The sequence below is a fragment of the Montipora foliosa genome, chromosome 1 (genome assembly GCF_036669935.1).
Source record: "Montipora foliosa isolate CH-2021 chromosome 1, ASM3666993v2, whole genome shotgun sequence".
NCBI classification, from domain to species: domain Eukaryota; kingdom Metazoa; phylum Cnidaria; class Anthozoa; order Scleractinia; family Acroporidae; genus Montipora; species Montipora foliosa.
The window spans coordinates 26,915,648-26,928,147 of record NC_090869.1 but is presented as its reverse complement, the minus strand read 5'-3'; the positions used below and the strand labels follow the sequence as shown (position 1 = coordinate 26,928,147).

General features: G+C 40.9%; 3 protein-coding genes across 3 annotated transcripts in view; 1 reads left to right on the top strand and 2 right to left on the bottom strand.

The window, feature by feature from the left end:
- LOC137995477 (ATM interactor-like) overlaps positions 1-3,454 on the top strand; it is a 3,702-nt gene extending 248 nt beyond the window's left edge. Inside the window, exons 1-3 of the mRNA XM_068841023.1 lie at positions 1-49; positions 282-496; positions 2,121-3,454. The exon at positions 1-49 is cut by the window's left edge and continues 248 nt beyond it. Of these exons, the coding sequence (XP_068697124.1) occupies positions 1-49; positions 282-496; positions 2,121-3,306 (1,450 nt within the window). The 3' untranslated portion in view covers positions 3,307-3,454. The remainder of the gene's footprint in view (positions 50-281; positions 497-2,120) is intronic.
- Positions 3,455-6,092: 2,638 nt separating this feature from the next.
- Positions 6,093-8,677, bottom strand: LOC137995461 (uncharacterized). Its single transcript, XM_068841010.1, has one exon. It carries the CDS (start codon positions 8,098-8,100, stop codon positions 6,703-6,705), a length of 1,398 nt encoding a protein of 465 aa, XP_068697111.1. The 5' UTR covers positions 8,101-8,677; the 3' UTR covers positions 6,093-6,702.
- Positions 8,678-8,764: 87 nt separating this feature from the next.
- LOC137995451 (uncharacterized) overlaps positions 8,765-12,500 on the bottom strand; it is a 3,885-nt gene continuing 149 nt past the window's right edge. Inside the window, exons 1-2 of the mRNA XM_068841003.1 lie at positions 11,973-12,500; positions 8,765-11,232 (exon numbers count right to left, since the gene is read on the bottom strand). The exon at positions 11,973-12,500 is cut by the window's right edge and continues 149 nt beyond it. Of these exons, the coding sequence (XP_068697104.1) occupies positions 10,064-11,232; positions 11,973-12,500 (1,697 nt within the window). The 3' untranslated portion in view covers positions 8,765-10,063. The remainder of the gene's footprint in view (positions 11,233-11,972) is intronic.

Genomic DNA, 12,500 nt, shown 5'->3' with positions numbered 1-12,500 from the left:
TGGACAGGGAACAAATCGACCTTTTCCACGCATGTCTCAGCTCAAGCAGGTAAAGATAGTTCCACTGAAATATTTTTTTCGGCGAAGATCTCTTTTTTTATCAACTAATGGGTCAATTTTATCTTGAAGCTGCGTCCACAACTCTTCGGGGTATACGTACTGCAGCTTTTCCAATGCTCGTAGGATACTATCACATTTGTTGTGGGCATAACTGGGGAATGCAGGGTCCATAATTTGCATATCATCGATACTATTACAATATTTTTCTTGTTTTTGGCCAGCATTACATGACAGTCCACGCAGAGAAAAAGAATATCTGCAGCAAATGTGGAAAGGGCTTCGGTTTGGCAGATGCCTGTCGACGCCATGAGCTTAAGTGCGGACAGTTGTTTACTTGTTCGTGTGGCTGTCCATATACAACACTGGAAGCACTTCTCACTCATGCTAAAAGAAAGATGCACAAATTTCCAGAATGTTACAAAAGCAAGAAAGAGAGGTAGACAATAATGCTTACAGCTGTTGCGATAATCTAAAACCATGTTTAGCACAGGTTTGTCACAGGTGTCATGGAGCTGACCTTGTTTGTCACAAGCAGTGGTTGTTAGCAAAATTGTTATTCTTAAATTGACCTGTTGTGGGGTTAAATGTCACTAATTTACCCAAAAAAAGTTGGCAAAATGGAACCAACAACGGTGCATGCAAGCCAAATTGACAATTTCCAGTTCAAACTTATCTGCTAAATGTGCTCATAATTTGGAGGAGGTTGTCCTGAAAAATCAAAACAAAAAAACTTCTGAAGCAAGAAAGTCATGCTGCACAAAACAAAGTATAGAACAGACAACCAAGCAGGAATATCTTTCTTTGATGTTTGTGTGTTAGCACACATGCAAGTAATGAAACTGAGAATTGAGGAAAGCCAAAAATTTTTTTAGGGGAGAAGATTTCAGGTATAATATTCTTGCTGTGCTTCTAAAATACCGTCAAAGTCCATGTTTAAGCTGCACCCATAGATAAACCGAATCCCCAATTTGCAAGCTCAAATTTTGACAAAGAATACAGACTATGAAGACCTACTGGTATTAGTAAAAAAACAAGGACAAACAAATACGGTTTCAAAGCACTGACGTGGGGATTGTTATGAACTTTCACATCAATTAAGTCTTAAGATAGTGAAATTTCACTTATCATACCTTTATCTCGTGAGTTTACTATAAAAAACCTAAGATGCTCTCTCAATGCCATCATTTTTTTCAAGAATATTCAAAGGCAATTGAAACAATATGCATGAGTTCTTAGTAGCGAAGCTTTGAAATGTGCAGAGGAGTCTGGGTATCACAATGTTTGCCATTGCGAGTACTCGCAAATATCTGAGTATTTTCTGGCATGTGGCGGAAAGATATGCGTCAAAGTGACCATATATAGCAAACAACTTTGTGGAGGAATGGAGATTGCTTGCAGGTTCGTGTTCGGTTGCTCGAGTAGAGTGAAAATTAATCGCTTGAAAGACCCCTTGGAGAACTGCAAATGAACCCGTCAAGATACAAATGGCTCGCTCATGAAAAAGGCAATGATCAACAACAACATGCTTTCAGTTTCAATGGTTATATGTTTATTCATGAATATAAATTAGGCCTTACAAAACTCCAGCCTCAGTTGTTTCCATAGATAAACCGCAGGCCCGATTTTTTATTTGAATTTTGACATGGACTTTTATGTTAGCAGTTTGCCATGAGCCACCAAAGTTTAAGCATCTTACCACCAAAAAACAGGGTTGGGTCTCCTACTCTTCACATATTTACATGTACTTACAGTGTACAAAATGCATTATGTGATCATTTGGTAAGAATGCATATATAATAATTAATTTAATAGGCTCAACTCTCACTTTAATACAGTACTGGCCGCAGGAATAGCAGCATTACACACGCGTATCATGCGCATAAGTCCGCCATGTAGAGAAATATATTATTATTATTATTATTATTATTATTATTATTATTATTATTATCAACTAAAGACAAAAAGGCTAAAATCAATGTGCAACCCTTGATTTGTATAAGAAATTCTATTTTCTTCTTTGAGTTTGTCAGTCTGCATTGGTTTGTGGATTTTTTTGCTAGATCCAGTTCGAAGACTCCAGTTCAACCTGCAGTTGCTTTTGTTGTTGTGATGCCCTCACCCTCAGATGCTAAGCCTGGGCAAATTGAGAGCACAAAAGGAAAAAAAGACAAACAGTGCCAGCCAAGTCAAAAACATCGTCTGATCCTTCCAAAATTGGACCCATCCACTGGTTTTGTGGTAAACACTGCTCCAAGAAGAGGCACCAAGTCTGTGCAAACACAAACCCTTTCACTTGTACACAGCATGCACACTCAAACTCCCAGACATCAAACCAGTTTAGACCAGGGGCATGACTCATTCACCCAGACACTGCCTACATGTACACCTGCCAGTCAGCAATTTCCTCTAAGTAATGGAGGAAGTGGTAACTTTCAAATTGGTTTTAACCAATCTTCCGTTGGAACCCAAGTAGCCTTGTTGGCAAGCCAGTGTGATTTTGGAGTTGGCACAGACGACAGTTTCTTGGCTCAGCTGAGTGGTTTTAACAGTGATACAACCACGCAACCATTTGGGTTTCAAGCAAACATGCCTCAGGCAGTGCAAGCTCAACAATTTCTCCCACTAAGTTCCTTTGTCCAAAGGCAAGACAAATCAAGCTTTGTTTCAACCAATGACAATTCAATGCAGACACTTGCAGGGGATCAAACGCAAACTAAGTTAATCAACACCTGTGATCTCAGAGCACTGAGCAGCACACAAACCCAAACAAGTCAGCTTGAGCAGGTTCCCCTAGAGGACAACGAAACCCAGACTCTGATCTCATTGCTTGGCATTGATTCTGTTAGCTCTATGGACTCTGGCACTCAGACTCAGAACTTTCTTGATGATTTATTTGATGCTCAAGACATTGAACTTACTGAGTCACAGACTCAAACATGGTTCCCTAGTTATCATGTAACTTCACCTGGTCTCGATAATGGTGTGGATGACTTTGTTTACAAAACATTTGACGATTTGGTTGACATGCACACTCAAACTTCCATAGTCATGTCAGACTTTAGTGAGCTAACTGAAGACATTGTGTTAGCTAACTCACACACCCAGACGCTACAAAGCGACTTTGTTGACTCTAGTATCTTGTCGTCAAGTGTGCAGACAGATATTCATTGGGATCAAATGACCTTGACAAACAGACAAATCAGAAGTGACTCTGTTACTTCCACCAGCTGTCAAACCCAAACTTGACGAGGCACATACAATCTAACCTGCTTTGTTTTTAGTATTGAGCAATGTTTGACTGAATTTATGCATAAGCCTGATTTTCATCATTCACTCATCCAGGTCCGGTTATGTGAATGATTGTTCATCTCCCTGTCCAGTAGCTAATGTTGGATGATCACTTCTATCTTAAGGACGGTGCCTACTATTGTTATTGCGCATACGTTCTGCGCATCTCCAGATACTCGGATTTCCTATCGCCGATGCTTAGTAATACAGGGATATTTTTGCGCGGTTTAAAACTATCCGCAGAAAGTAGATCTTAGTAAGTACTCTTGGTATCCAAAAGTAAAATTTGGGGTAACCATGCATTTTTGAGAGATACTTAAGCTTCAATTTGAGAAAGAACGCCATACATTGCTTTGTATTTTAACACTTTTTACAAATTTTATTCATGAATTATCTTTGCAAAATGCGTGGTTATCCCCAATTTTCTTTTTGGATTTCAATAACACTTGTTAAGATCACACACCGGGGCAAAAATATCTTTAATTAGTAGGCACTGTCCTTAATTTATTAATTAAAAGTGCTTCACTATGACAAAAAAATCAATATTCTTCTTTTTCTTTGGATATCAAAACTAGGTGACCCAAGTTTTTAAGTCTTGATTAAAAAAAACACCACTTAATTTTAACTGGATTTTCTTTTGATGGCCTGCCATTGCTAACTTTAAAATCTTGAGAGAGTTGGTTTGAAGAGAAAATGACGTCAAAGACTCGCTAGTTTAGGAACTGCAGTGCGTGTGTATGCAGGTGAATTCATATGCAGCACAGGAGTTTCAAGCTTTCAGATTTTTAAACTCGTCAGTCATGTTCTACACACATAATAAACTGTGTTTACAATGTACAAGCTGAGATTTTAAGCTAGTGAGTAAATGATGTCACTTTTCCCTAGATCCAACCCTCTGAGGTCCAGTCGGTCAGATTTGAATGTGAGTAATGGGGGACCGTGAAACGCAAACTTATACTCAAAGTAAACAGCCTTTGGATAAAAATCAAAGCTCAAAATTTTGCATAAAATTCCTCTGTAAATTAAGCTTCACACAATAGCACAAGGTGCAGAGATGGCGCAGTGGTGAGAGCACTCACCTCCTACCAATGTGGCCCGGGTTCGATTCCCTAGCTGGCGCCTAGCTTGGCGCCATATGTGGGTTGAGTTTGTTGGTTCTCTACTCTGCAATGGGAGGTTTCCTCTGGGTACTCCGGTTTCCCCTCCCCTCAAAAACCAACATTTGACTTGATTTGCATTTATTGTTAATTTCACTTTACAGTATCCCCAATTAGTGCTCCAGTGCTAAATCTACTAGACACTTAAATAAAGTTCCTTTCCTTTCCTTTTAAGAGTCCCCAGAAATATTGTCACTGTCAAGGCTTTGAAATTGACGTCATTTCCAAGGATTCCCATTATTTAACCTGCAAGCACTCTCCATTAATTTCAGTCGATTTTAAGTAAATATTGAAAATCACTCTATGAGGGGAAGGGATAAGATTTTTCCATCCCTTATACTTCACAGCTCTTATGTTGCCAGCGGTACACATCCAGGGCAGTTAATATCAGTTGTTCAAACGATGAATTGCACTATCCGGTGGATAGGGTTATCCATTGTTTCAACAACGGGGGCCAGGCTGAAGGGTATATTTGTCAAAAGCCAGGAGGTAGGCCCTCAGGGGAGGGAAGTAGCCTGGAAGGAGGTCTCCCAAGCAGGGGGTTTCTAAATTTGATCTCAAATGGTAAACAAGAACACTTCTTGAGCCGCCCGTGAAAAACATGAAGAAGTGTTAAAGAAGGCAATTACAGCTCTTGTTTTTTTGCATGATTGAGGACCAGACCTGGGGAAGAAGGGGACTAAACACTGTTTCTACTGTGTGCATGCTACGTGTTTCAGCTTCTAATGCGAGGTTCCCTTCAAGGAAAATCTCCGTCAATCTTCAGATAAACATTTATACTCAACACAGACTGTAACAACAGCACAAAGAAATCAACTACATGTACGTTGTTCTAAGTAGTTAAACATGCAATTTTAACGCAAACTTGCATATCCCAAGGGAGCATATGGAAGCCAGTGAAATAGAGTACAGCAAACGTGCCAAGGGAATTTAATTTCTAATGTCAGGGATCGCCCAAATTTATAACCGTGGTTCCCCCCAGTAGGGGTGGCCCAGTAACAAAATGTTTTCATTGAAAGATTTTTTTTTCAGTGGAATTTGAGATAAGCAAGTCCTACTGTAAACTTCATAGGGCCGATTCACATGGTACGATTTTTGTTGCATACGACAAGCTTACAGCAGGCCTATGACTTGACTTACAATTGTCGCAGCATTTTAACGCATGTTTTAAAATGCTATATGACATTTTTCTGATGCACACGCCAATCGTAAGTCATGTCATAAGCCTGTCATAAGCCTGTCGTAACCTTGTCGCATGCAATAAAAATCATACCATGTAAATCGGCCCATACTTTCCACATTAAACTGAAAGAAATGTAGGAAAACGAAACACCTAAATGGCTTAAATGGGGATGTTTTTGAGTGGATGTTAATTAACCCATTAACACCTGGACGGCCCCCATTGAGGAGTAAAATTGTCTGGTGTTAGACAGAGTAAAATGTGTCAAGTCCCACTTCTAGGAGTCAATGGGTCAAGGTTTATCATCTTGCATTCTGCAAGTGCCATCAAGGTGTTTCAGTGGCAAGAGAAGAACTGAAATCAGGCCCCCCAACACCATCCCTGAGTACTGCCCTGGTCACTCAACCTTGTAATAACCACATCTGCGCCAACATGTTGTCTTTATTTCAGTCTAGAAGTAATAGGGAATTGTATGTCTATTTGAAAGAATGTAACCTAAAGTCATGCCAACTTTTTCCTCTAGCTTAACAAGAAAATTACCATCAAACTGGAAGATTTATGTCTAAGAGTTGCAATATTTTATTAACAATGAACCTGGTTCCATGGGAACTACTTAATGTCACTCAAAGTTTGACTTTCAGGCGTGACAATTTAAACCACGGCTGCTGACCAACAGTTTAATGACATTTGTCAATTTCCCAAACGAACTTCTTTACCACAACAGTAGCAGCAGCTTTATACCAAATTTTAAGGGATCTTGAGGAGATTAGGTCAGCAGGAACACAAAAAGACAAGTACAACTTTTATGTGACAAAGGTGAAACAAGGAGAAGTGAGAGAAATCCAACTTTGATATGACACAAAGAAAATTTAAAAGTTGAAACCGTGCATAGTAAGGGGATGGGAGGGTGCTGCCATCACTAGCACTGCAAAAGTTCCCATCATTGTATCATGTGGTATGGGAGGGAACCTAGAGGGTAGGGGGTATTTACATGCATTGTCATGTTGATAAGGTTCATCAACTATCCCATAAATTAGCCAAAGGAGGTACTTCCAGCTTGGTTCCTGACACACTTGGTAGCAATGTCTCTGAAACAGGAATTCCTTTCTCCACTTTCCTGTCCAATTCTTGTGACAGCTTTTCCAGGGCATGGCCCAGCTTTCCCCTACTTGGAACTAAATTTGCTGCCTCGCTAAGCGTAAGCTTCTTTCCTTTCTTACTATGTCTTGGAAGAGAGAAGGCCTTTGAAAACCCATCTGACATTCGATCAGGAAATTTGCTCTGTGTCGTGTTCACAAGGTTAGCGGAAGGGTAGGGGTATCCAAAGGTGTTCCGTGTTATGGGAAGCCAGTCTAACTTGCCCTCCCCTCCCGGGCCTGTCTTTTTCTTCTGATTTAATGCCTTATTATCCTTAGATCTTCCGCATGCCTTTTCTGATTTTGTCTTAACAAGGATGCTTTCTTCGGCTGTTTGTCTTTGTGTGGGTGTGATCTTTTGTAATGGTTTGAGATCCGAAAAGCTGTGATTACGTATTTCAAGTTTGCAGTCGACTTGATAGGTGTCTGGCTTGGGTAGGTCTTGAGATCTAAACTTGCATAATTCACAGGAAAGCAACGGGTTATTTTGTTTTTTAGGCTGCTCCGTGTGAATCAGCTTATTCTTGTCATCATCTGGTCTGAAGTGTGTCAGAATAGGCATAGATCGTTCTAAACTGCTTGGAAACCTAAGAGTTACTTTCCCACCGTAACGTCCATGATCTTCAGTCAAATGCAACCCCTCCAGAAGACGACGATCAAAGGACAAAGCAGGATCGTTGATGGCGATTCCTCCATTAAAAGTTTCTTGAAATGTTATCATGCCACCGTTCTCGAGAATAAGTGTTTTATTCGGATACTTGTGTGACGAGGACATGTTCCGCAGAACTTGAAGAGGAGTTCTTTCCACGTAATGAAGCGTACGGGGGTCGATTATATATCTCCAACAAGGAGTGTCGTAAGAAAGCACATCAGCATTCTGAAAATTCCGCATATTTGTCATAAAAGCTCTGTTTCCGGGCCAAGAACCGATACTATTTTTCAAGTCGGGTCTCACGTCGCTGACACCCGCGTTCGAATTCGAATTTGTGATGATTCCCGCGAGACGTTTTACTTTCGTATAATGAGTCTCAGACTCATGGCTAGTCTGGCAATATTTCTCTTTTGCCTTCTTCTTTCTATCCGCCGAAGTAATATATCGGACGTTAGGCGACGTTTCCTTCCAGCCACACGCTGCCTCTTCCCAACTGCTCGTAATAACAACGCGCTCACGACCGTCCTTGATCTGTTGGCTTTCGTTCTCGCTGCATTCTAATAATTCTTCGATCAATTTATGCTCTTTGTTATCGGCTTTGATGATTTGTACAGTAGCTGTATCCATTGTCGATCTTTTTGAGACAGATAGGAAGAGTTCATCGACTGTGGACTTGCATTTTTATTGAGTATCCTTTCAGACACACAGTCTGTTCTTTTGATCTTAACCATTTGCTATGATTAATGTTGCTAGGCAACGTGCAAATTTCCCAAATTAGTATTGTCAGTAATCAATTAACTAGATCAATTAATATTGGTTGTCAGTGTTTTTTGTTTGATTATTTGATTAATATTCGCACAGCGTTTGGTAGTGTTTACCAAACCGATAACTGCTGATTATTTTGTCTGTAAAAACCATTTGAAATCGCGACAGAGTTGTCCGGCAAAAGTATCTTCCCATTTGCCAAGAGTTATGCTTAAACACATAATTTTTTTGTCGTCAAAAAAAAATGAAGAAACTAAAATGAATTAGTATTTTGTGCGATTTCGTGTCATTTTAGCTTTTTTTAGGATCGATTTTCGACGCGCCCTCGATGGCTAAGCCTATTACAGTATTTGTTTTCTGCAAAGACTTCACACTCCCATGTCCTTTAACAATTACTTACCTAAAGCGTGGTGAATATCTTTATTCGACGAGCCTGAGATGAATAATTGTTTTAGTATAATGACATAGGTGATTATTTGAAAAATTTCTTTGAAACAATTCATTTCTTCGTCTGTCACCTCGACAAAACGGCCTGCGGCCATTTTGAAAAAAACGCTTACAATAGGTGATTATATAATCCCGTAATAATCACCTCAAGGGCAACCAATCAGCACAGAGAATTTTCAATAATCACCCACATAATTAGACTAATAGTAGATAATTTACTCTCCGCCTTTTCAAGTGAAACTTGTGTCGATATTTTTGTACATCTCTTGTACTTAACTTCCCGGCGAGCAGAGTCTCTTTCTATCTTCCTAGATAAGTCGGGAAGAGGAAAGTACACTCTGCTCGCCTCCTCCACATTTCGTGTTGAGCATGCGTTAAAAATGTAAATGCATTCGGTGTCAGTTACGCGTGACCAGTGGCAAGTAGCCAGCCACAAAACAAAAACAAACACGCGGGATATTTTCGAACAGCTCGGGCGGGCACACGACAACCAAGGAATCATTTCATTGGAAACTCAAGATAGTCCATACTCTTTTTAATAAAATGCCATTTCATTTTTTACTGAAAAATTTATAGGGTTCTGTCAGACTAGTTTCTGTAAAGCCTAGTTTCCATATGGTCTGCGATCGGTCTGCGACACGTTCGTAATGGTCGGAAAAGTTGAATCTAGTTCTACTTTGCCGACCATTACGACCGTGTGGCAGAATGATCGCAGACCGTTGCAGATCATGGGTAGTACTTAACTAAGAATACTTTGAATCTTTCCTTGGTTTTACCGGTTGCAATAAGGAAATCTTTTCACCTCTTGAAAGTGTGAACAGGGTAATGACTAACCCACCGGGTAAAGGTGGGCTTCAAGTTGACAATCTGCTCTTTGCTTGCTTGGTGCGAAAATAAGAGCACACGGACGCGGGAGAGAAGAGTGCTGCATGTCCTCGTTGTGTTTTGCGTTGCGTCGCACCTGTGCCTGTCAAGAGGTTAAATTGAACTTGATACATCTTAATTTTACACGACTAAGCACGTAGCATGTACTGTTCAATTGAACAGGGTCGGAGAAGTCATATTCTCTACATTTTTGTATCAATAAAGTAAATGTTGTTGTAAAAACAAACGAAACACAGTCAGGGGTCATGGGGTTGCCCCATTATACACGCAGCTACCTTATCTGTTATTAATATTCGTTGAAAAAAACATTTTTGGCAATCTAAGGAAAAACCGAAGCAAATTCTCACGGCTGGACTGGATCTAGCATGAAATGGAGGCTGATGCGGGCAAATCTTTTCAAATGCAAATTAATTTGCCCGCATCAGTTTCCATTTCATGCTAGATCCAGTCCAACCGTTAGAATACGAAACTAGCCTATTCGATGTCAGCCAGTTCACTTTGATTTGATAATCCACTCCACTGCTCTCTCATAGCCAGTCAGTATGGTTACACGGCGGCAATTCAGCATCCATCTTGATGGTACAATTCGATTGCGGGAGCGAAGGAAGTTTCTTGCAACCATCCCGTTATAGTCAGCCACAGAAACCCACTTGCGCCTTCGATTTCGCTCACTTGGGATTTCATGGCTCAACAAAGACGCTCGAAGAAACTGGATAAACTCTGCACTGTGATCGTGGTATTCCACAAAACCTTGGAACCCTCTGGAATTGGAGATGAATGGGTTGTTCGTGTCCTCCAAGACTTTCTTGCGAAAGTTGTCTCCTCGTGGCATAGAATGGGCTCGTTCCATCGCTTCTACCTTCAAATTTGTGAGCAGAATCCAGTTTTGAAACTCGGTGATGATAACCGAGAAAGGGTTACTGAGATTGAGAAACGGCTTAAAAGTGTCCAGTAGGTTTGTCAGAGGAACAAAGTCTGCAATGTTGGAGGTGGTTACCCGATCATACTTCCATCCTGCAGGAAGACACGGTGTGATATCCATACAGTTGCACAACAGGAAGTGGAACTTGACTTTCCCGTTAGCCAATCTCAAAGCGCATTTCTGGAGCACATGGCTTATGTACCCACTGTACATCTTCAGGAGACAAGCAGAGTATCCCCATCGCCGGACCTCTTTGTAATCCCATCCGCAGAATGGAAGGACGCACAATTGAAGGATGTAACCGAAGGCGCCCTTGTTGTTATTAAGTGAGAAGTCGGAACCAGTCAGAGTAAAATTCTCTCGGGGAAGAACTTCTCGGGATTCCTTTGATAACAGAATCCCGTTCGCAAACCACTCTGATGCTGATTTTTTGTGTTCCTTCGGGATTTCCTTCAGGTACATATCCATTCCGTCCTTTTCGTGTGGGTGTTCAAACCGCCTGCGCCTAGCTTCGGTTATCCAGTCTCCGCCACGGGAGCTTAGTTGAATCCAAGTACACCACACCTCAGTAATCCTCTGCAAGTGACTGTGAGGCATCTTCATCCTGCCTTGTGTCAGTTCTTCAAGGCTCGATGCTTTGATTAATTCCTGCAGGGTCCGAATCACTAGCTGGAAGTCTTCCTCGCTGAGCCGAAGAGAATACCAAATCTGTGTTACTGATGCTGCGACTTGTTCTCCTCCTGCCGTTAAATTTAAAAACATGAATAGTAATAATAATAATAAAAGTTAAGCATAACGCAAGGTAACAAACTGACTAAAAGTCTCAACTTTAAAAGGAATCTTTTTTATGAGAACTTTGGCCTGAGCACTAAAAGGACTCTTGCACGGTGAATATAAGTAGGAAAGACGACACATTTTTGGGGGTCAATGTTGGAAATATTGTTGGCAAATAACTAATGGCATCTAACAAATCACGTTTTAATGGCTGTCACAGAACGACCCTCCGATCATTTTAGCAACTGAAACATGTTACTGGTACAAGTCCCCTTTGAATGATATCTGTACTGAGAAATTAATGATTTAATTCTAAGGTATTAAGAAGCACTTGTCTCTAGGCCTACTGTAGGTTATAGAGCCGCGGGAACCAAATTGCTCTCAGTAATTAGCGCTAATTAGGGAAGCTTAAAATCAGCCAAAGCAGATCTAATTAAATCCAGTCGAAGGTTGGTTTTTCATGAGGGAAACAGATGGAGATTATTTAAGGCCGAGCATAGTAGGAAACCAACAAACACAACCCACATATAGAGACGAGTCAAGCGGACGGAAATAGAGTCAGAAATACACTGGCTGAAATTGAGTGTTCTCTCGCCAGACTCCGGCAACGCTTTCCCTCTTTCAACAACACCGTTTCTCCCATAAGTTTCACCTCCCTTCCTAAGCAAAGAGTTAATTATCAACAGGAAAGCAAGTTTTGATTTACCTGTTAAAAGCAAATACAAAATAAGAACTGTCCTGGCCAGTGTGCAAGCACAGATGTCGTTCAGAACAAAATTGAGCTCGGCTTCATAGGATTCTGAAAGCTGAGCCAAGGAAAGCACGACATTCCTCGGATCTCCAACCCCGGAAACCAGAACCGACAGTGGTTTGGAATAATCGCGGCCTTCGTTCAGTGGTAGGTTGATGAGATCGGTGGCGGGAAAATTACCCCAGTAATACACAGTTCCCATTCCTTGCAAGCGTGCGGAATCTTTAAAGGCAAAACGAGCCCTCACTTTATCACACAGATCATTTGTCTTTTTTGTCACTTGTTGGCAGGTAACTTTGTGCGTTGGCCAGGCTTTCTTAAGACATTCTTGATTGCAATACCAAGCTCGCAAACAGCTTCCACACTGCTGCAATTCAGTGCTTTTCTTTCCGCATGAAGAGCATTTCCTTTTCAGTCTAGCTGTGTGACAATCTACTTGATGTCGAAATTCATCGCTTCCTTTGCATGCATCGCTGCAGTAAT

What these genes read in the sequence shown, in the direction of transcription:
- LOC137995461 (XM_068841010.1), bottom strand. Translation starts at nt 8,100, where the DNA reads ATGGATACAGCTACTGTACAAATCATCAAAGCCGATAACAAAGAGCAT.